This window comes from Gopherus evgoodei, chromosome 1 (assembly GCF_007399415.2).
Source record: "Gopherus evgoodei ecotype Sinaloan lineage chromosome 1, rGopEvg1_v1.p, whole genome shotgun sequence".
NCBI classification, from domain to species: domain Eukaryota; kingdom Metazoa; phylum Chordata; order Testudines; family Testudinidae; genus Gopherus; species Gopherus evgoodei.
In genome coordinates, this window is record NC_044322.1 from 298113304 (window position 1) to 298137901 (window position 24598).

The 24598-nt window shown below is 45.8% G+C and overlaps 1 protein-coding gene across 5 annotated transcripts in view; it reads right to left on the minus strand.

The window, feature by feature from the left end:
* The window catches only part of TBC1D15 (TBC1 domain family member 15), an 84416-nt gene that overhangs the window by 29567 nt on the left and 30251 nt on the right, over positions 1–24598 (minus strand). For 3 of the 5 annotated variants that reach the window (XM_030548723.1, XM_030548724.1, XM_030548727.1), the window contains 5 exons: positions 16959–17169; positions 5422–5524; positions 4639–4689; positions 4151–4348; positions 1998–2126 (listed from right to left, as the gene is read on the minus strand). In XM_030548723.1, coding sequence (XP_030404583.1) covers positions 1998–2126; positions 4151–4348; positions 4639–4689; positions 5422–5524; positions 16959–17169 — 692 coding nt within the window. The remainder of the gene's footprint in view (positions 1–1997; positions 2127–4150; positions 4349–4638; positions 4690–5421; positions 5525–16958; positions 17170–24598) is intronic. The other 2 variants (XM_030548725.1, XM_030548726.1) reach the window with 1 other exon arrangement.

Below are 24598 nucleotides of genomic sequence, written 5' to 3' on the forward strand. Positions count from 1 at the left end.
TGTCAATCATTTTAATCAGAGGGCTATAACTGTATCTTCCAAGTGTTTCCTTGATACCTTGGAGACCCATACCCAGGGAAGGTTAGATTAAAGGAATGATAGGCAGATTATTGTAGGGGTGTCCCAAACCTATTTTTCCAGAGTAACAGGGCTGGGGACAAAATAGGAACATGCACGCCATCTATCACTTCACTGTAGATCAGGAACCCAATAGCTGCAAATCTAGCCACAATATCCTGAACACTGCCTAGAGTCACTGTCCTGCACATCAGGATACAATTAACAGCTCTACACCAAGGATCTTAAACACACGGCCCATGGGCTGCGGGCCGCCAAGCTCCCCGCCCCCCGAGTTATTTCCTGCGGCTATCAACATCCCCTCCCATCCCCTCTGCCTACTTCCAGGTGCTTCTCACCACTAAACAGCTGTCTGGCGGTGCTCAGTGCTTTCCAGGATGAAGGGGAAGGAGCAAAGAGCCGTGCACTCAGGGGAGGAGGCAGAGAAGAGGTGGAGCCGGGGCAGGGATTTGGGGAAGGGGTTGGAATAGGAGCAGGGAGAGGGTGGAGTTGGGGTGACTTTGGTGAAGGGGTGGGAAGAGAGGCGGCAGGGGTGGAGCGGGGGCAGAGACAGGGGGGCGGGAGGCTTTTGTACCTGTATATGAAAAGGTGTCAGTGATGTGGCCCTCGGGTCAATGTACTAGTCCTCATGTGGCCCTTGTGGTGATTTGAGTTTGGGATTCCTGCTCTACACACTTGCATAACAATGGCCACCATCACGGATTTTCCAACTCCAAAAAGATCTCCCACTGACCAGTAGTAATCCAGCACTGCAAGCTTCCAGAGTGCAATCACCACTTGCTTCTCAACTGTCAGTGCAGCTCTCATTCTGGTGTCTGTGCACTGAAGGGCTCAGGTGAGCACTGTATACAGATCCAGGAATGTAGCCTTTCACATCTGAAAGTTTGAAAGTCACTGCTCATTGTCCCAAACCTGCACTACAATGCAATCGCACTAGTTGGTGCTGTTTCCCAGGCCCAAAAGCTCTATCATCTGCAGCTACTCCATTAATGCCACCAACAATCTCGAATTGTTTTTCACTATGTCCCACAGCCATCTGTCCTCAAAAGAAATCAACATGTCCTCTGTTGTTCCTGCAGCTCTGAAAATACCAGAATATTGTTCATTCTGTGTTTGCAACAGTCATGACAATAGCACAAAGTTCTACGGGCTCCATGGTTCTCTCAGAGATGGTAGATAGCAAAAAGCATCATGTGGGTTTGTGGGATTTTTAAAAAAGGCATAAAAGTTATGGGATGGGGATGGCATTATGGGATGGGAAAAGCTGCATGATGGGAACCTGACCCCTTGCTCACAACCCCCCCTACACAACTTGTGTGTGCTCCACAGTGCACTGCAAAAATTCTGCAAAAGGTTTGCACCACAGGGTGGTGCGTGGCACACCGCAATACCTACCCATGATGTACCACACTTTACATCAACACAAGCACTCCTGGTGAGTAGTCAAAGACCGACGCAAGCAGCCAAGTATGAATTCGCAAGTGATATATTAACCACAAAGGCTTTACACCAATGTAACTTGTGTCAACCAAAGTCTGTAGCATAGACATGGCCATAGTTAGAACACTTTCCCTCCCTAAGTAGTTTTGCCTCTTCTACTGTATTGGCCAAGGCCCAGTCACCTATCTCCACCTTTTTACTTCCAAATTCTCTTACCAGCCAATAAAAGTCCTCTGTGTCTTGGGACGGCACTTCTTTGTGTTGCTGCATACTTGCCTTAACATTGTTTGAACTCAATGGACTTTGTTTATCCTCTCCAACAACACTGATAAGTTCAAAGTCTTCTGGAAATTGCAAGCATGATACGATCAGCTCGATGGCAGAGTTTGCAGAGAAGGGGAAAGATAACTAAAATCTGACTGTAAGGGGATTGGTTGACTCAGTTCCTAGCAACAGCTTCATTAATGAACATAAATTACCCCTTTGAATATCATGCGCTTTATGAAGTCAGCATCTAAGATTCTTCCTTCTGAATCCATGTTCTTAGTCCATTCTTCAGCAGACACTGGTTCTCTTCTGATAACGTCAGGTCGTTTACCTAGATCAATCTAAAATATTAAAAACTCTATGTTACATAAATGTCATTGCATTGATCCATTAATTTTCTTTAAAAAAAAACACAAAGAACACCATACAATAGTATTAAATTCAGCTCTCGCCTCCATATGCACTTGCGGCTACGGCCACAGCACATGCACTGTGTATAGGGAGTTAAAAGGGAAGAGGAAAACAGACAGATTTGAGGAGCATGCCACAGGGGTTTCTTGCACATCATAGCATAGTAGGGATTTGGGGATGAGACTAGCAGATCAATTGCTGTGTACATACACTGGCCATTCTCCCCTCAACTCTGGAGAGAGGGCAGTTTTGAAAGTGCAGCAAAGCTCCATGGCCAGGAAATTACTTTCTCCTCAACCTTCAACCCAACCCAGTGTGAGCACTGAGTAGGGCTCAGGCTTCCGACCAAAGCTTCTATTTTAGCCCTGATGCCCAAAAAACTTTGCCCATGGCAGCAACAAAGTCTACTTCAGCTCAAGTTGGTTTTAACTGCTTAGAAGCCACAAAAATTTAGCATATCAAGGCACGCAGGTCAATGTTATCTCAAATAAATCATCTTTTCTGTAACGGCCATGGTTAACTGAATAACTGCTGGTTAGTAAATCCAAGGAATGTACAGATTACGTAGTTGAACTTGCTGACAATTTTCATTTTCAGCTATTGAAGAAACCTGAATAATTTGAGTTTTAAAAAGTTTTATAAACACTGCTTCTGAAATATTTAATGTCACATCAAAGCATCAGGCTGCTCAACTAATCTCACTGCCATGAATCACTTATATAAATAAAACACAAATTATTTTATTAACTGTAAAAGATATCCATAGAGTTCACAATAAGTGATTCATGGTCGAATTACAAGTGCATGGAATTACTTGCTATTCCCAAGTCTTTATACTATGACTACAACTGAGCATTCAATTTAGTATTTTATTTTAATACAATTAGACCTGTTTAAGTATAAATGGATATTCTAAACGGTTTAAATTAACCGTGCAAAAATAAAGTTAATTGCACATATATTAGCACATATAAAAGAGACTGAAGTACATAATATAGATCTAAAGCCAAACACAGGAAATAAGCCAAGCGTAAACTGAACCAGTTTAGTTTCCATGGGGATGGCCTTGTAAGATGAGCAACCTGAGCTTCCACTGGTGTCAATGGGAGATAAATTGGACACCAATGTAAGCAATGACACTTCATTTTCCTCTGAATGCATGAAAGGAAGAATTATGTACATTCTCAAGCTATTAATGTTGACCTTATGCTACGTCATGGTTTATAGTAGTGCTGTACAACTTGATGGGATGCAACAACAAAGTGCCTGGTCTGAATCGGGTGGAAAAACAACCGAACCCTCTTGGGCTCTCCTCCTCCAGCCTGTAGGGTTGGCATTGTGGTGACTGTGTGCCCTGCTCTCGCTGGCCACTGCCACTTTGTGGTGTTTGCCTTTCACGCTGCAGCACACACATTGCACAGCAGGGGCCAGCATTCAACAGTATCAGAGAACGCAGCTGCTGTCATGCCAACCCCACAGGCAAGAGGAGAGCCAACCTCGTGGGTAGGAAGTGGCAGTGCTGACTCAGGTTCAAGGAGAAGGGTCATGGTCTGGTTGTAAAATTTGCTGACCCTTTTGGGCTCAGAAGGGATAGCTCAGTAGTTTGAGCACTGGCCTGCTAAACCGAGCGTTATGAGTTCAATCCTTGAGGGGGCCATTTGGGAATTTTATTGGGGATTGGTCCTGCTTTGAGCAGCGGGTTGGACTAGGTGACCTCCTGAGGTCCCTTCAGACCCTGATATTCTATGATTAAGTTAGGTTGGCTTGGTTTCAGTCTAAAAGTTAGGCCTGAGCAGACCTCTACTTTATAGACAATACATAAACCAAAGCTTCAAGAGCAAACACAACATGCATCAACACTTTTAAAATCAGTGAACGTAGTGGTGAAGATATTCAGTATGTAAGAAAGGAGCTTTATGTCTATATTATGCTAATATGCTATCGACACACTCACTCGTGTAATAACTTCAAATCCTGGTTCTTCCTGTTGATTTATCTTTAGTCCTGGAATAGCATCACTGAGGAAGTCTGCCATTTCAGATGGTGGTCGCTGTTGAGTTGAAGGGTCACTTCCTCGCAAACTATCAAAAATATAGTTTGTCACTTTGGAAAATCCTCCCATAGTTGCTGTATACGGATCCTTCTTCAACTTCTATATAATAGGAGGAGAGGAAAACAAGTTAACAGTAACAGCCTCACATTTCAGACAAGTATTCTAACAAAAATATAAAATTATAACCAAGGGTAATTTCTCAGAAGTTATTCTGAAAGTTAAGGTTTTATAATAGCAAGTTTGCATAGTATAATTTTAATGTGTGAAAAAAGTATAAAAATGAGAAATCACAACAAGTATTAGTGATTTAATTTGAGAGATTGGCCAACGATGTGCTAGCTAAATCTAGCCTATTTATATTAGAATAATAAGTCATGTCCAGTGCTTACTTTCCAATGGTGAACCGCCCAAAATGTCTTTCTTCTGTCTAGTAGTTCTCCCTTCACAGAGAAAATACATCTTGAAGCAAGAAGCATCCTGCTAGAAATCTTACAGAAAAACTATCTTTGTTCACTAAATCTGAAAACTAATACAATTTAGTCAATATTACCTCCTTTGTAAATCAAATCAATGGGTGAGATTCTGGCCCCAAAGAAGTCAATGGGAATTTTGTCAGTCTTCAGTGAGGCCAGGATTTCACCCAGTAATTGGCAGTTATAAAACAGAATAGTTTACATTTGTGCAATATTGTGCACTGAACTGCACATATATTAGGTGAAAGAACATTATTGGTGGGAATAATTCTTTCCTTGAATAATTTACCTAATACATAGGGGCAAGACTTGCCTTGTGTTTCTTTCCCCCCACCTCCCACCTCAATGAAAAAAAGTTATGGAGTATATTTAAATAATATAAAATACTTATATCCATAAGTATAATACTTTAGGCAAAGCTGACGTAAACAAGCTTTTTCCTATTGAAATAAAATCTGTACAACATGGAGGAGCAGCACTTAGACCTTAAGGAATGGCTGATCATGTGAAAAATAATGAAACTTTATGAACATGTAGTTACAGTATACAAGTAGAACATAAGTTCTTCTCTTTCTACAGAAAGCTTAATTGTTTTGGAAGTTTTTTTGGCAGTGGAAGGGCAGAGGTGTTTTAGATGACTTAGTTTGAAAATCAGAAAGGAATACTGATGAGTAGGTAGGTTTTATACATAGTACATACCTGTATTAGACCATACGTTGGTTCATCAAGGAGATTTTCAAAAGACTGTGAAAGACTCTTGTTCTGACAATTGACAAGAAGAATTCTTTTATCCTGTGGAGATCTGTAATAAAACACAGTTTGTATCACAAGTTTTCCTACAAATTTGAGAGAGAAAAGATGATGCCGAACATCAGATCATTCTTAGTCCCTTTACACAATACACTTACTAAAATATTTACAATATGCATTTTTTTCCCCATTTTTACACACACACCTCTACCCCAATATAACATGACTCGACATAACACGGTAAAGCCGTGCTCCAAGGGGTGGGGCTGTGCACTCCAGTGGATCAAAGCAATTTCGATATAACATGGTTTCACCTATAATGCAGTAAGATTTTTTGGCTCCCGAGGACAGCATTATATCGAGGTAGAGATGTAGTTCTCAATCTATTTAAATTGCCAGAGTTTGATTAACAAAATACATTGATAATTAACAGACTAGCATTCTCTAAGAAAATGGTACATAGTGCCTTATGACTTCAGTGCCACAATTCTTCTTTGAAATTACTTTCTGCACTTAGATTCGTTGTGAATTTTGTAACAAAAACATCAGTTGATGAATGAGGAAATGTATGGATGCTTGATTGTGTCTCCCTAGAAGTTTATGCTGAAACATCCTTGAATTAAATAAAGTATAACAGCAAAGGAGCATAACAGATCCTGTATATTCCTTATACATTCCAGTGGTTGTTCTCAGCACCTGGTGGATTTCATGCTAAGGTACCCAACAAAAAATTGTAAATGGTATAAGAAATGTAGCATATAAATGCATAAGTAATAAACTGCATTTTCCCAGAACAATGCAAGTCTTCCTGATTTTATTTTGTGAGTTCTTCAATCAACAGTATTACAATCATGATATCTTTCAGCCATATAAGCATATAAAATTAATGCAGCTTGTAAATAGCATAGTCGTATTCTGAAACAGAACTGTCATATTACAGCCCTGCAAAAGGTATTCTCATTTGGAATCCAAATGCTAAATCCACTCTGAAACCTGATCATCAGATGGTTGAATTCAATGTATTTGAGCAATCTAGTATTTCAGTGAAGCATCTAAAAAATTATGATAAACTCCTCCCTCCACTGCCCTTCACCTGAAGCTCACTATTCAGGATATCAATTGGTTAAATTCACTATTTCTAGTCTTTGAAACAAAAATTACTTTTTATTTCATTGCTACATAGAACACATGCATTGCTATTAAAGTCTAAGATAAGAACTTTAATAACTGTTATCTCTTTTCAGTTCCAGCATGACAGGATACAATGTTAATGCAGGAGGATATGAAATTCAGCAAGAGATCTCATTTCAAGTCTGCCAGACCACAGTCCTAGGTCTCTGGCAATGGCAGTTAATAAACCTCAACTGAGTTTTGCTAAAAGCAGCAGAGGGGGCAAAGGTTGAGTCATTTATTATGTTTTGCCAAGCCAGGAGGATGAAAACCCTTGTAAGAAATTTCCATTTTAATTAAACATTCTCTCTCTGGACAGATACTTGTTCAAAACAAAATGTGGAGCTACACACATTCACAAAAGCATTTATTCACAAAATTCCAGTTTTGACAATGTGGTATCAGAACACGATTGTATTCAATAAAATCAGAGATACAAAGCCAAACTAAATAGCACAGAATGTTCAAAGTGACAAATCCAATAAATATATTTGTTCCATCTCCGCCACTTCAGACATACTGAAGCAAGCAGTGACTGAATACTTTCATAACAGAATATTATTAGATGGAAGGAAAAAAGGTTATCAAAGTTCAGGAGGAGGGGGGAAATGCCAGCCTGTCCTATTATATTGTTTTAGAAAGCAGTTAAGCTACCCCTATATGAATATCAAGGGCACAATATATATGAATAATGGTAACAGCAAGAAAGCAAAACATTAAATAACTGATTATGTAACATTCGTATATAATATCACAGGTGTCTATGACATCACACAGAAAAAATATATTGTAACTGAGGTTATGTATGTCAGGAAATAAAGCAAGGGGATTTACACATAATAAGGTTTTAAGTTGGTTGTTAGCACAAGGAACATATGATCTCTTTTTAATTTTTATTATGTTGATCATATTAAACAGACAGAAGTTCAGATATTTGTTGGAGAAACTATGGAAAGGTGTTGGTTTAGAAGAGAGGGAAGATGTGGGGTACAGAATGAGAAAACATTATTCCAAAGTTGAGGGGGGAGAGAAGAGGATTGAGGAATTTCAAAAGTACACATTTATTAAAATTAAGATTTTTTTAAAAGCAGGTAAGTCAATGACACTTGTAGATAGTGTGGTCCTATCTCCATGCAGATCTACAAACAACCTCAATTTTTGTTAGCCACCATAACCATGCATAACTCTCAAGCACTCAAGGCACCCTATTTCTCACCATATTAAAATAAAAACCACTATTACTCAAAAAGTCTTTAGAAAGCATTTTTAGTGTTTTTATATCAACATACTATACACAGTAACAAGCTGAGGAGCAAATGATGGGGAGGGCAAGGAAACATCTATAATGATGCAACAATAAAAATGTAATAATTTAACAATGGCCATGCTGGGTCAGACCAATGGTCCATCTAGCCCAGTCTCTTTTCTTCTGACAGCAGGAAATGCCAGGTGCTTCAGAGGGAATGCAAAGAACAGGGCAATTTACTGAGTGATCCATCCCCTGCTATCCACTCTCTGCTTCCTGCAGTCAGAGGTTAGGGACACCCGGAGCATGAGGTCACATTCTTGACCATTTTGACTAATAGCTATTGATGGGCCAAGCCTCCATGAATTTATCTAATTCTTTTTTGAACCCCGCAATAGTTTTGGCTTTCACATCATCACCTGGCAATGAGTTCCACAGATTGACTGTGCATTGTGTGAAGTACTTCCTTTTGTTTGTTTTACACCTGCTGCCTATTAATTTCATGTGGTGACATCTAGTTCGTGTGTTACTGGAAGGAGTAAATAACACTTCTTTATTTACTTTCACCACACCAGTCATGATTTTATAGATGTCTATCATATCCCCCTTAGTCCTCTCTTTACCAAGCTGAAAAGCCTGTCTTTTTAATCTCTCCGCATATGGAGGCTGTTCCATGCTCCTGATAATTTTTGTTGCCCTTCTCTGTACCTTTCCCATTTCTAATGCATCTTTTTTGAGATGGGGAGACCAGAACTGCATGCAGTATTCAAGGTGTGAGTGTACTATGGATTTATATAATGGCATTATGATATTTTCTCTTATCTATCCTTTCCCTAATGGTTCCTAAAATCGTTAGCTTTTTTGATTGCTGCTGCATATTGAGCAGATGTTTTCAGAGAACAATCCACAATGACTCCTAATCTCTTTCCTGAGAGGTAACAGCTAATTTAGATCACATCAAAAATAAAAGTTCGACATAGGGATGTCTAAGTCCTGACCAAGACAAGTTGCTAAAAATTTTAAAGAATGGGCACACTGAAGATAAAACAGAACAAACAAGTAGAAAAGACTTCTCCCTAAACTGTCTTAAGTAATTATTCTTTTTGGGAATTCTACTCCTTCTGAAGCATTTGGTACTGGGTACTAGATCTGGATAGAGAAAACTAATTATATTTAGCGGAGGATTTCAAAATTTGGTTTCATTCCAATTAGCAATGAAAACCAAAAATTTCAGAACTTTCAATGACTCAGACCCTCTTGATGGACTGAACCAGAGCTAGGGACACTTGAAACCACAGGGAGCAATCTGGCAGGAAACCAGGCAGGTTTCCAATGGAAACCTGCCTCGTTCGGTTAGAACTTTGTCAAAATTAAACTGTCTTTGTGAAATGTTTAGATCTCAACTAACAGTCAAATTCCAATTAAAAAATGGTTCAGTGTGTTTCTGACCAGAGCTAGTGGTCGCTACTAGAAAGAGGATACCACCCTAGGAAGACCATTAGTCTGATCCAACATGGTAGTTCACATGCTCCTAATCAATGCTACTTTGTGGCCAGGTTGCAGCCTGTGCTGCATACCAGCACAAGGGAGCAGAGGCAGGGGTGGACATGGGGACACCCTCTTACTCCCTTCTGCTCCCTTGTACTACACTGTACCACTGCTTCCTGTGTGCAAAGGGAATTAGGCTTTGCAGAACTGCTAAGTTTCCCCTCCCAGACAGGCTGGCAAGAAGGAAGGGAATCATCACAGCACCCCTCCAACAGGCCTGGCAGCACAGATACACCAATGCATCATGAAGTGTAAACTCCTCCCAATGCTCTAGGAAAATCTGGAGGGGAGACTGACTTCCTAAGCCACAGTCTCTTTCCCAGTCTGCTCCACGAGCAGCCCTTTACTAAGGACTGGACCACAAACTGACAGTCCAGTCTTTGGCAGAAGTATACTTTAAGCAACAGTTATATATTTGGGTTTGGTCTACACTTAAAAATTTTGCTAGTATAGCTAAGTTGCTTAGGGGTATGTTTTTTTGCTGACATAATTATGCAGGCAAAAGCCCTAATGTATATGCAATTATACCAGCAAAAAATATCCTTTTGCTGATATAGCTTACTTCACTTGGGGAACAGGCTATAACATATCCCAACAAAAGGACTTATGAACTAAGTCTACACTGACAAACTCTCTTAGTGTATCTATACCAGCAAACCTTTTAAACAAGTACTAATAATCCTGCCTTATTTCTTTTTGTGATACTGCTATTATCGTGTTTATAGGCAAACAAAGAAGGATGTTTGTTTTGGTTCAGAGCACACTTAACATCTCAAGTATAATACTGAATGAATGTTGTGAGAAGGTATTGACTTTACTATCAAAAGAGTGACACTTCAAAGGAGAGTTGTCAAGAAAATAAGAGACCATACATTCATCTTTGGGCTACAGTAATGCAACAACAGATCATGCTGGAAAGGAAGCAGTGCAAACTAAACTATGGGCCAAATGGGATAGGTGGCGACAAGGATAAATTATTCTCGGCTTATTCTCCAAATGCATCAGATTTATACTCAGCTACAAAAAAGAAAAAAAAAGCATAAAAACTTGTGCTAACAAACTAAAGTGATTCCAATTACTGTATTTACAGATTCACAATTTATCTTGCTATTTGCCATAAATTATTTTTCTAATGTAACAAGAAAAATAAATTACATGTGCTGCTACCTTAATGTTATTTCTAGAAAACATCTGGAATATTGTTTTTAAAAAAGAGAATTGACTCACAAATATAGATAACATGCTTCGAGTCTCAACATGAAGCACTCGTGAACATGAAGCACTCGTTCTAATCCCCAAAACATATTTTACATATTTTTAACACTAGATAGATCTGTAAGAAAATACAAAGCATTAGACAGCTTTTCAGATTAGAGGGGGGTTGCACAGCAAAAGGATATTTTTCAGTTAGAAATTACTACTGTCTACAGTAACTACGTTAACACTGTGAAGCTTGTCATACAGTGAACTGGTCAAAATATTTATTACAAAATTTCATAATTACTATTTCTTTTTTCGACAAGGTGGTATGTTGTGGCCTAATACAAAACCATCAGATCTGTATTAAGAAAAATTGTTGGGACAAATGGAAGCCTCAAGTAAAACTGCATTTCCCTGCTTCTACCTCGCAGAGCAGTATAGAAAATCTCCTGGCTAGGCTTCAGTAGCCTCCAGGAGATAGGGCCTGATTCCAGGAGACTCTCTGTGAAACCGGGAGGGCTCGACTGGCCAGCGGCCTGGGCCAGCTCAGGGGTCAGGCTAGTAGCCTGGGCTAGCTTGGCCAGGGCTGCTCCGTCCACAAGGGGTTGAGGGAGTTGGGGCTCTGGCGGGCAAGGCAGGGGCTCAGGCAGAAGGGGTGAGGCAGGGGAGGGGGGGGAAGAGTCACATGCCACCCACCTAACCCCTCCACAGACTGGAATGGAAGATTTCTACCACCAAATCTCTGTACCCATGGAGAGCAAGGGTAGAAGAACAAACAGGGAAGAGAGAGACAGGTGGAGAAAGATCAAAATACTTCTCTAAAGATCATTTTCTTGGCTCATAGCTTTGATCCCATCTACTGTCTTTCATCACAAGAACCAACTACTTGTCCTAATTTTCGAGATCCTTCATAATCTATACCCACCCTAACCGTTATATCTCATATTCTACCGGGATGCTGACTCACCCCTCTGTTCTTCCTTTGTTGCCATCCTTCATCAGCCACTTGCTTTATTTTCCAAATACCTTTATGTTTTCTCCCATACTGCTCTTCTCGCATTGGAGGAAGAGCTCCCCATAAAAATCTACAAAGCAATCTCATTATCGTCCTTCTAACCCGTTCTTTGCCATGATGCTTACAAAAAAACTTGACAATGGTTAGACAGCTGGTGTGTCATATTTAGGCCTTGTCTACACTACGATTTTAGGTCGAATTTAGCAGCATTACCTCGATTTAAGCCTGGACCCGTCCACACGACTAAGCCCTTTTTTCCGACTTAAAGGGCTCTTTAAATTGATTTCTTTACTCCACCTCCAACGAGGGGATTAGTGCTGAAATCGGCCTTGCTGAGTCAAATTTGGGGTAGTGTGGACGCAATTCGATGGTATTGGCCTCTGGGAGCTATCCCAGAGTGCTCCATTGTGACTGCTCTGGACAGTGCTCTCAACTCAGATGCACTGGCCAGGTAGACAGGAAAAGACCCGCAAACTTTTGAATCTCATTTCCTGTTTGGCCAGTGTGGCAGGTGAGTGCAGATCTCATCAGCAGATGTGACCATGATGGAGTCCCAAGATCGCAAAAGAGCTCCAGCATGCACCGAACGGGAGGTACAGGAATTGCTCGCAGTAGCACGCAATCAGGAATCATTGCATAACAAAGCATGGCAGCGTATGGTCCCAGCATCTGCTGGCATTCAAACAACATCCGTTCTTTATCACTCTCCTGAGGATAACAGTGAGATATCATTCATGGTCACCTGGTTGAAATAGGGCGCTTTTATTAATGAGACATTCAGAAGCGCCTGTTCCTGCTCGGCTGTGGCTGAACAGAAATGTTCCCCGCTGTTAGCCATGCAGTGGGGGGAGGGGTGAAGCGTGAGTGATCTCTCACACCAAACCAGCAGGCCCTCAATACAAGAGGCAAAATGCAACCTTGTAACAAAAGCATATGTGCTGTGTAATGTGAACAGCAAAGTTTAACACGAAAGAGTGTACCCATTGTTCTATAAAATGTGTCTTTTTAAACTACCACTCTCCCTTCTCCACCAGCTGCAAATGTTTCTCCTTTGTAGAGGCTAGTGAAAATTAGAAGGCAAAAAAAAACAACAAGAAAAAAAAACACTTGAAACCACTTGGGATGAAATGTTTTCTGAGCTCCTGCTGTCCTCCCACACTGACAGAGCACAGCAGAATGGGTGGAGGCAGATAGTGTCAGAGTGCAGGAAAGCATAATAAGAACGTGAGGAGAGGTGGCAGGCTGAAGAGCGTAAGTAGTGGGCTGAAGATGATAGGTGGTGTCAGCTTGCTGACAGAAGGCAAGAGTCAATGCTCAGGCTGCTGGAAGATCAAACTCGTATGCTCCAGCGTATGGTTGAGCTGCAGGCAAGGCAGCAGGAGCACAGACCACCGCTACAGCTCCTTTGTAACTAACAGCTCTCCTCCCCAAGTTCCATATCCTCCTCACCCAGACGCCCAAGAACGCAGTGGGGGGGGGCTCCAGCCACTCCACCCTAGAGGATTGCCCAAGCAACAGAAGTTTTTAAGTGCAGTGTGTCCTTGTCCTTCCCTCCTTCCCCCATCCACCACCCCACCCCACCCGGTGCTTCCCCCATCCACCACCCCTCCCACGCTACCTTGGCAGTTTCCCCCGTTTGTGTGATGAATTAATAAAGAATGCATGAATGTGAAGCAACAATGACTTTATTGCCTCTGCAAGCGGTGATTGAAAGGGGGAGAGGAGGGTGGTTAGCTTACAGGGAAGTAGAATGAACTGGGCGGGGAGAGGGTCATCAAGGAGAAACAAAGAACTTTCACACCATAGCCTGGCCAGTCATGAAACTGGTTTTCAAAGCTTCTCTGATGCGCACCGCGCCCTCCTGTACTCTTCCAACCGTCCTGGTGTCTGGCTGCATTTAATCAGCAGCCAGGCAATTTGCCTCAACCTCCCACTCCACCATAAACATCTCTCCCTTACTCTCAAAGGATATTGTGGAGCACACAGCAAGCAGTAATAACAATGGGAATATTAGTTTCGCTGAGGTCTATCCAAGTCAGTAAACTGCACCAGCATGCTTTTCAATGTCCAAATGCACATTCTACCACCATTTTGCACTTGCTCAGCCTACAGTTCAACAGCTCCTGTCTGTGTATGGCTTCATGAGCCATGGCATTAAGGGGTAGGCTGGGTCCCCAAGGATAACTATAGGCATTTCAACATCCCCAACTGTTATTTTCTGGCATGGGAAGAAAGTCCCTTCCTGCAGCTTTTGAAACAGACCAGAGTTCCTGAAGCAGCGAGCGTCATGTACCTTTCCCGGCCATCCCACGTTGACGTTGGTGAAATGTCCCTTGTGATCCACCAGTGCTTGCAGCACCATTGTAAAGTACCCCTTCTGGTTTATGTACTCACTGGCTTGGTGCTCCGGTGCCAAGAAAGGGATATGGGTTCCGTCTATCGCCCCACCACAGTTAGGGAATCCCATTGCAGCAAAGCAATTCACTATGACCTGCACATTTCCCAGAGTCACTATCCTTGATATCAGCAGCTCTTTGAATGCGTTGGCTACCTGGATCACAGCAGCCCCCACAGCAGATTTGCCCACTCCAAATTGATGCCAGATTGACCGGTAGCTGTCTGGTGTTGCAAGCTTTCACAGGGCTATCGCCATTCTCTTCTCAACTGTGAGGGCTGCTCTCATCTTGGTATTCTGGCGCTTCAGGGCAAGGGAAAGCAAGTCACAAAGTTCCATGAAAGTGCCCTTACACATGCGAAAGTTTCGCAGCCACTGGGAATCATCCCAGACCTGCAACACTATATGGTCCCACCAGTCTGTGCTTGTTTCCCAGTCCCAGAAGTGGCGTTCCACAGCATGAACCTGTCCCTTTAACACCATGATGTGCACACTGCCGGGGCCCATACTTAGCAAGAAGTCTATGCCCATGTCTATGTTCTCGTCACCGCGCTGACATCGCCTCCTTGCCTGGTTTTGCTTTGGCAGGTTCTGGTTCCACATATACTCCAGGATAATGTGCGTGGTGTTTACAGTGCTCATAGTTGCCGCAGTGATCTGAGTGGGCTCCATGATTCCAGTGCTATGGCATCTGGGCTGAAAAAAGGCGCGAAACAATTGTCTGCTCTGACGGAGGGAGGGGTGACTGACGACTCAGCTTACAGGGAATTAAAGTCCACAAAGGGGATAGCTTTGCATCAAGGAGAAACAGAAACAACTGTCACACAGAATGGCCTCCTCAAGGACTGAACTCAAAACCCTGGGTTTAGCAGGCTGTTGATTTCACAGAGGGAGGGAGGAAGCAAATGAATACAAAACAAATCGGATCTATTTCTTGTTTTGATCCACTCCATCTATCTTTTACATCTTTAGGGTGGCAGCAGATGGTGCAATTCGACTGCTAGCCATCGTCATCTCCTGGGGGCTTGGCAGAAGTTGCTGCATTATGACTGCTAGCCATGGTAATCTCCTGGGTGCTCGGTAGAAGATAGGAATGACCTGGCTGAGTCACTCCCATGTCTGCCCAGGCGCCCCTGACTGACCTCACCAAGATCAGTTAAAAGAGCACCCAGGAATATGACAACGATGGCTACCAGTCGAAACACACCATCTGCTGCCAAAAGGCAATGAGCTGCTGCTGTGCAGCAATGCAGTCCGTCTGCCAGCACCCAGGAGACGGTCAGCTGTGCGGGCTCCATGCTTGCCATGGTATGGCATCTGCACAGATAACCCAGGAAAAAAGGTGTGAAACGATTGTCTGCTGTTGCTTTCACGAGGGGCGGGGCTGATGACATGTACCCCAAATCACCCACAACACTGTTTTTGCCCCATCAGGCATTGGGATCTCAACCCAGAATTCCAATGGGCAGTGGAGACTGTGGGAACTGTGGGACACTCCAGAAGTTGATGCTAGCCTTGGTACTGTGGACACAGTGCGCCAACTTAATGCACTTAGAGCATTTTTTGTGGGGACACACATAATCGACTGTATAAAAACGATTTCTGAAAAACCAACTTGTATAAATTCGACCCAATTTCGTAGCGTAGACAAATCCTTAGATTCTAAGCTCTTTGGGGACACAGTCTTTACATGTTTGTACAGGGTGCCTAGAACAACGGGGTCCTGGTCCATGACTGGGGCTCCCATGGGCTATCACAATACAAATAATAATTAAAAGACACCAAACAACAACTTCTGGAGCTCAATACAGTGGGAGGTATTATGAAGCATAAGCTATGCATCTGATCAGAAAACGAATTCTACTAGCCAGAGGACAACACAAAAGAAGTTCCTGCAAGGCAGAACCCCAGTGAGAAAACCAGCCCCTCTGGTTCTTTACATAAAGCTAGTCTAATAGTGACATCATATGCTATCAGGAAGGTATCAGGGTTCAAGATTTGTATTTAGTCCCTCATTTCTGGGTTAGCAGGAGCATATAATGCTCCGTAACAGGAACAACTTCATCAGAAACTGGAAGAATCCATGGTCAGGTTTCTTGGCCAGTTTTTTTTTTTTTCTTCAAATCCTTAAGAAGAGAATGTGAAGTTGTTAAAAATAAACAGCAGTAAATGGAGTTCTGAATACTACTTTGGAGGAAACATTTATATATAGATTTGGATGACAGGGTGGTGCTTTTTTTTTTTTTTTTAAACAAAGTTTAACTTCCAGACTCATTTATCCTAACAATGACACCTAAACTAGGAATCATTATCAATAATAATTTATTTGCTTATATACGAGACACACAAAGTGGGTGAGATATCATCTTTTCTTATACCAACTTATGTTGGTGGAAGGGACAAGCTTTTGAGCTTCAATGATTTTCAGGTCTGGAGAAGAAAGCTGACAATCCAAAGTGATTTACATAGGTTGACTATTACTACCCCCATTTTTAGATGAGGAAACTGGAAGAGAGAATAAACTCACAGGTCACAAACTCCGACAATAGTGAAGAAAGCAATAGAACACAAGTCTCCTTATTCCCATTCTATACCCACTAGAGGGTGCTAATACCATGAAACATTGTAGCTTTTTGCAGAGGTGGTTTGATTTTCAGTAGATTGATGAAGCTTGTTTAAATATATCAAAAAAAATTTGAAATGAAAACATGAACTATTAAATCAATTGTTAGAAATGAGAAATTATTAAAGTAGTGAGAAATAAGATTAAAGGGAAGGGATTTTATTAAGTTGTCAGTGTTAAATTTTCAGAACCTACTTTCATACTGGCAAATTTATTACTAGAATTAACACTTGCCATTATTTACATTTATATTATATATTAACATAATTAAGAACTGTTTGATACTTACTCACACAACACCACATATTTTTCAAGGGACACAATCAATAATTTGCTATCACCATGATGGAAGTGAAGAGCTGGAAGGATGACATCATCCTTTAGACAGAATACCAAATAAGACCATCCCATGCCTTCTTTGTTTTGTTTGATTGACTTCAGATCTGTCAAATTGAACTGGAATGACCACTTGCTTTCTCCATTTGCATGAGTTGTGGCATCTTTAAAGACAAAATTGTGACAATTACAGTTCGGTTTCCACTATTAGCATCTACATATACCCAGGAGAGGATTTACCATGAAAAACTGTGCAGTGGCACAAGGGCTCCAACAACAGGGGGGGCCCCCCAAAATGCAGGACAAATCTCATCTGACAACCTGCCCTCAAGTCCTGGCCGGTGGCACAGCAGGGCTGAGGCAGACAGGCTGCCTGCACGCCACTCCCAGAAGCCGCCGGTTGCTGACACATCTCTGTGCACCCCTGGTGAGGAGAGGGGGGCTCCACGTGCTGCCCTCCCTCCCCTCAAGGGGTTCACAGAGACATGCCAGCAGCCTAGAAGCCACTGCCAGAGGGGTGTGTGTGCTGGTCGCTTTGGGACCCGTGCCACCCGAGGTAAGCACTGCCCCCCGGCCCTCTCCTGCACCCCTGCCCCAGCCCAGGGCCTGCACCCAGATTTCCTCCCAGAGCCCAACCCCTCACCCCTCACACCCCAACCCTCTGTCCCATCCTAGAGCTGACACCCAGCACCCAAACTCCCTTCCAGAGCCCACAGCCCTTAACCCCCTCTCCTGCATCCCAATCAAGGTACCTCACTTTATTTTTCATTTACTTCACATTACTTATAATATAGGAGGAGGATGAAGAAAAAAAGAATGAAAAACGGGGCAGGCAGGGGGGAAATGAAGCTGCACACAGAGCCCCACTAACTCTAAATCCACCACTGCTTATACCCCATATGAATACTGCCAACTTTTCAGAAATGTAACACTAGCTCTGAGAATGGAGTGTGCACTGCAGCATTCTTCAGTTCACACTATATCTGTCCACATCCCAGAGGTTTCTAAACATTTAATATAGCTATCAGACTTAATTTTCCTGCTTATTTTCTACCCAGTTTGTCTAGTATCTGTAAATTCAGTGGCTGAATAAAGCCCAGCTACAAATGCCATGTGTCATGATCCACCTAACGGCTCCAATCAGATTGTACAATGCCTAGCACAACAGAGCCCCAAACACATGGGTAGGCAGACTCCTTGCCTCAAACGGATCACTATCTAAAGTCCTGATGCTGCAATCATACACATGTGAGTAGACCCCTCACCCAAGTCAGAAAAAGATGGTTACTAACCTTTGTAACTGTTGTTCTTCGAGATGTGTTGCTCATATCCATTCCAGTAGGTGTGCGTGTGCCGCGTGCAGGTTCGTCGGAGACTTTTACCCTAGCAACTCGGTGGGTCGGCAGGGCGCCCCCTGGAGTGGCGCCGCCATGGCGCCGGTTATATACCCCTGCCGGCCCGCTGCTCCTCAGTTCCTTCTTGCCGGCTACTCCAACAGTGGGGAAGGAGGGCGGGTATGGAATGGATATGAGCAACACATCTCGAAGAACAACAGTTACAAAGGTGAGTAACCGTCTTTTCTTCTTCGAGTGCTTGCTGATATCCATTCCAGTAGGTGATTCCCAAGCCTTACCTAGGCGGTGGGGTCGGAGTGAGACGCTGCGGAATGCAAGATTGCTGAGCCAAAGGCGTTGTCGTCTCTTGATTGCACAACGAGTGCATAGTGAGAAGTGAACGTATGCACTGACAACCAGGTAGCGGCGCGGCATATCTCCTGGATGGGAATGTGTGCCAGGAAGGCGGTCGAGGAGGCTTGAGCCCGAGTAGAGCGGGCGGTGAGACGGCCAATCGGGACGTGGGCCAAGTCGTAGCACGTCCGGATACAGGACATTACCCATGATGAGAGCCTCTGAGAAGATATAGGCATACCTTTCATACGCTCCGCCACTGCTATAAATAACTGGGGCGAGCGCCTGAAGGGTTTTGTCCTCTGGATGTAAAAGGCGAGGGCTCGACGGACATCCAGGGTGTGAAGCTGTTGGTCCCTGCGTGATGCGTGCAGCTTCGGGAAGAAAACCGGTAGAAAAATATCCTGATTAATATGGAAGGCAGAGACCACCTTGGGAAGAAAAGCCGGGTGCGGGCGTAGCTGTACCTTATCTTTGTGGAAGATCATATATGGAGGGTCTGCCATTAAAGCACAGAGCTCCGAAACCTGTCTGGCCAATGTGATAGCTACCACGAAGACCGTCTTCCAGGACAGGTACAGCAGTGAGCAAGTGGCTAAGGGCTCAAAGGGTGGGGCTGTGAGCTGAGTCAGGACAAGGTTGAGATCCCAGGTAGAGGAAGGAGGCTTAACCGGTGGGTAGAGGCGCTCCAAGCCCTTAAGGAACCTCGAAACTATCAGATGAGAAAAGGTGGAACTGTTCGACTCCCCCTGATGGAAGGTGGAGATTGCGGCTAAATGCACCCTTATTGAAGAGAGTGCCAAGCCTTGTTCCTGGAGGTACCACAAGTAGTCCAGGACAATAGGGATCGAAACGGCTTCAGGAACTAGGGAACGCTGTGTACACCAAAGAGAAAACCGCTTCCACTTGGCGAGGTATGTCGCCCTCGTGGAGGGATTTCTGCTTCCCAAAAGGACCCGTTGAACCTGGGCAGAGCAGCGGAGCTCGGAATGGTTCAACCAGACAGGAGCCACGCTGTCAGGTGCAGGGACTGCAGGTCCGGGTGATGAAGCCTGCCGAAGTCCTGCGTTATAAGATCCGGGCAGAGTGGCAGTGGTATCGGAGTCGTTAGGGATAGGTCGAGCAGCAGGAATACCAGTGCTGTCTCGGCCATGCCGGAGCGATCAGGATCAGTCTGGCCCTGTCCCTGCGGAGCTTGAGCAGGACTCTGTGGACTAGGGGAAAGGGTGGAAAGGCATAGAGAAGACGTCTTTTCCAGGGGATCAGGAACGCGTCCGACAGAGAGCCCGGGGAGTGGCCCTGAAGGGAGCAGAACACCTGGCATTTCCTGTTCTCCCTGGAGGCAAATAGGTCTATTTGGGGAAAGCCCCACTTCCGGAATACAGAAAGAAGGATGTCCGAATGGATGGACCATTCGTGGGACAGGAAGGACCTGCTCAGGTGATCTGCAAGAGAGTTCTGGACTCCCGGAAGGAAGTCTATCGAACGGGCTATACAGAATTCCCACAGTTGCATCGCCTCTTGGCAAAGGGGGAAGACCGTGTGCCTCCTTGTTTATGTAATATATGGCCGTTGTGTTGTCCGTGAAAATTGCAACACAAAGGCCCTGTAGATGGTGTTGGAAGGTCTGGCACGCCAATCAGACCGCTCTCAGTTCGCGGACATTGATATGCAGACTCAGCTCTTGCAAGGACCAAAGGCCCTGGGTGTGAAGGTGCCCTAAGTGTGCACCTCAGCCCAGGGATGAAGCGTCCGTCGTTAGCAACACCGAAGGCTGCGGTGGGTGGAACGGGCGACCGGCACACACCAGGGAGGGAGTCCAGCACCTTTGTTGGGATTGCGACTATCATGTCCAGGGCATCCCTGCGCGGACAATAAACTGAGGCAAGCCAAGTCTGGAGAGGGCGCATGCGTAGTCTTGCGTGCTTCATCACGAAAGTGCACGCAGCCATGTGGCCGAGTAGAGCGAGGGTGGTACGGACAGAGGTTGTTGGGAAGGCTTGTAGCCTCTGGATGAGGGAGACTATAGCCTTGAACCTCTGTGGAGGTAGACTGGCCGTTGCAAGATTCGAGTCCAGCATGCCCCCGATGAATTCTATTCTCTGCGTAGGAAGCAGAATGGATTTGTCTAGGTTGAGGATCAGACCTAGGTGGGAGAATAGGTCCTTGATGACGTTTACGTGTGCGGTAACCTGAGCCTCGGAGGTCCCTCGAATAAGCCAGTCATCGAGATATGGGAAAACATGGATTCGACGGCAACGGAGGTAGGCGGCGACTACTGCCATACACTTTGTGAATACTCGAGGGGCCGAGGAGAGGCCGAAGGGAAGGACTGCAAATTGGTAGTGATGACCATTTATCACGAAACGAAGGAATCTTCTGTGTGGGGGGTAAATCGCAATATGAAAATATGCGTCCCTCATGTCGAGAGCAGCGTACCAATCTCCGGGATCCAGGGAGGGTATAATGTTTCCCAGGGATACCATGCGGAACTTGAACTTCGTGATGAACTTGTTCAGAGCTCGCAGGTCCAGGATGGGCCGGAGGCCCCCTTTTGCCTTGCAAATTAGGAAGTATCTGGAATAGAACCCTCTTCCCCTTAGGTCCTCTGAAACCTCCTCTATAGCTCCCAATGCAAGGAGCCTCAAAACTTCCTGCAGAAGGAGTTGCTCGTGAGAGGGGTCCCTGAAGAGGGACGGGGAGGGAGGGTGGGAAGGAGGGGACGAAATAAACTGGAGATGGTAGCCACACTCCACAGTGCTGAGAACCCAGCGGTCCGATGTTAGCTGGGACCATGCAGGGAAGAATGCGGCAAGGCGGTTGGCAAACTGAAAAGGATCCTGGGAGGTAATTGGTACAGTGCTCTTGGGCGCACCCTCAAAAGTTTGGCTTCGGTCCCGCCGGTGGTTTGGTGGGGCCAGAGTTATTACCCCTGGTGGGCCAGACTGGCGTCTCCGGGAAGTATGGCCTCTCTTTCTGGAGAAGTCCTGTCTTGGCCGAAGTGGGGGATAGGGGCGCCGGGGTTGTGGGCGGAAAGATTGCCTCTGAGTCTGCGGCGTATGCATTCCCAGCGAACGCATGATCACGCGGTTGTCCTTCAAACTCTGGAGGTGAGGATCCGTCTTTTGGGAAAAGAGGCCCTGACCGTCAAATGGTAGGTCCTGTATTGTATACTGCAGTTCAGGTGGCAGACCCTACGCTTGCAACCATGATATGCGCCTCATAGCAATCCCAGAGGCGACAGTTCGAGCTGCCGAATCAGCAGCACCTAACGAGGCCTGGAGGGAGGTCCATGCAACCTTTCTGCCTTACTCCAGGAGAGCTGAGAACTCCTGGAGGGAATCCTGCGGGACTAGCTCTACAAATTTCCCTACTGACTCCCAGGTGTTATAATTGTATGTACTCAAGAGGGCTTGCTGATTCGCCACCCTGAGCTGGAGGCCTCCCGCGGAGTAGATCTTCCTTCCCAACAAGTCCATGTGTCTGGCCTCCCTCGATTTAGGCGCAGGGGCTTGTTGGCTGTGGCGCTCTCATTCGTTGACAAATTGGACTACTAACAAACAAGGAGGAGGGTGTACGTATAAGTACTCGTACCCCTTGGATGGAACCATATACTTGCATTCGACCTCCCTGGCTGTAGGTGGAGCAGATGCCGGGGTTTGCCAGATTGTATCTGCCCGAGCCTGTACGGCACAAATAAAGGGGAGGGCCACCCTTGTCGGAGCCTCCGCTGATAGAATGGTGACCACTGGGTCTTCCACCTCAGGAACTTCCTCCACGGGTAGGTTTATGTTAAGAGCGACCCGACGGAGGAAGTCCTAGTGCGACCGAAGGTCGATTGAGGGCGGTCCAGATGTGGCCGTCCCCGCTACTGCCTCATCTGGTAAAGAAGAGGAAGAGACCCCGGGGACCAGTGGGTCTTGAAGTGACTCCTGGTCCTGTGGAACGTCCTGGGGTGGTTCCTGCACATCCGAGACCTGCGCTGGGAGATGTTCTGCACCCGCTGGAGGAGGTCTGCTCACCGTGGCCTCTGGCGCCCTATGTTCGGAGGGGCCCGAGTGCGGCGGCGGATGTGGGGCACCTTGGCTCTGATGGTAGGCCCAAGGTGTCCAAAAGGGCCACTGATGAGGATCCTGCTGATTGTCCGAGTCCCCATAGGATGCCGACCCGGCATGGGATGAGATTGATGGCTGACGAGATGGCCATGGCGGGGCAGAGACCGTGAAGTGATGGTCCCTGCGTCCACTGGAACCGTCCCTACACGGTGTCGGGGAGCGGTACGAGAGCCTCGATGGTGCCGAGATTGCGACCGGGACCTGCGACCAGCGCGGTGCCGGGAGGTCGACCGGTGCCGGGAGCCATCGTGCCGAGATCGCTGCGGGAAGCCCGATGCCGCGAGTGATGACGAGATCTGGAACGGTGACGGTAGTACCTGGACGGCGACCGGGACCTCGAGCGGTACCGTGAGTATGACCAGTACCGCAACGGGGAACGGTACTGGGACTGCGAGCAGCCGCGGGACCGAGATCGATGGCGGGACCGTGAGCGTCTGCGGGACCTGGACCGGGACCGACGAAGTCCCATGGTACTGGGCGAAGAAGGTCTTACAAGTGCCGGCTTGCCTGTGGATTGAGGGACCCGCACTGGCGGTGTCGGGGGTCGAGGCAGCTCAGGCTCCGTTAAGGCGATCAGGTCCCGTGCCGTGGAGAACATCTCCGGAGTGGAGGGCACGACAAGCTCAACCACGGCCCACGCCGGGGAGCTGGTAGGCACTGGACTCAACGGCTCTTCCGAGGCCGGAATCAACGGTGCGGTGGAAGTCAATGCCGCGGCAGACGACAGTGCCGGGCGGTCCGGCCTGGCTAAGCGCTCTGACTGCGGTGAGGAGATAGCAGCCGCAGGAGGCTTGTGCTTCTTGCTCAAAGGTGAAAGTGAGCGGTGCTGGGTAGAAGCTGGTGCCGGAGAAGGTCGGTCGCTCGGAGTCTTCGCTGAAGAGGTATGCTCCGGTGCCGATGAAGCAGTTGGTCTCGGTGCTGGTGCCGAGGAGTGGGGAGTCAGCGCCGCCTCCATCAGTAACTGCGAACGTCCCGCTCTTTTTTAGTTCGGGGCTTAAAAGCCTTAAGATCCGGCACTTACCTGTCAAATGAGCCTCGCCCAAGCACCTAAGGCAGGCGTCGTGCGGGTCTCCAGTGGGCATCGGCCGACAACAGACCGCGCACGGTTTGAAGCCCGGTGAGCCGGGCATGGGCCCGGTAACAGGGTCGGGGAAGGGGATAACCCCCAATCCCGTTAAACTATCTACAATACAACAAACAAAACTACTAAATAACAATAACTAACTACAGTTGATCGAACTATATACAATATAAGAGAAGACGAGTGAATCGCTAGGGAGGTGGAGAACAGCAAGCTGCGCTCCACAGTTCCAACGACCAACACAGGCGGTAAGAAGGAACTGAGGAGCAGCGGGCCGGCAGGGGTATATAACCGGCGCCATGGCGGCGCCACTCCAGGGGGCGACCTGCCGGCCTACCGAGTGTTGCTAGGGTAAAAGTCTCCGACGAACGTGCACGCGGCGCACACCTACTGGAATGGATATGAGCAAGCACTCGAAGAAGAAGAAGTTAAGTTATTCACTTGTAAAGTAACTAAAGTTCTTTGAAATATGATGTCTGTATGTGTATTCCACTCTAGGTACATGTCACAAATCTTACCAAAGTACCTCCTTCTGGCCACCCTACTAGGACTGTTGTGAGGGGAATCCGTGCCCCTCCTGAACTGGATTACTATGGTGTTTCACATTCCTGCAGCCTCAGCTGGTCAAAGCACTGGTTCCTCCCTTGGCCTCTCTGGCACATTTCCTGGGCACTGACTCTCAGTCTACTAGCTACCACTTCTCAGAAAT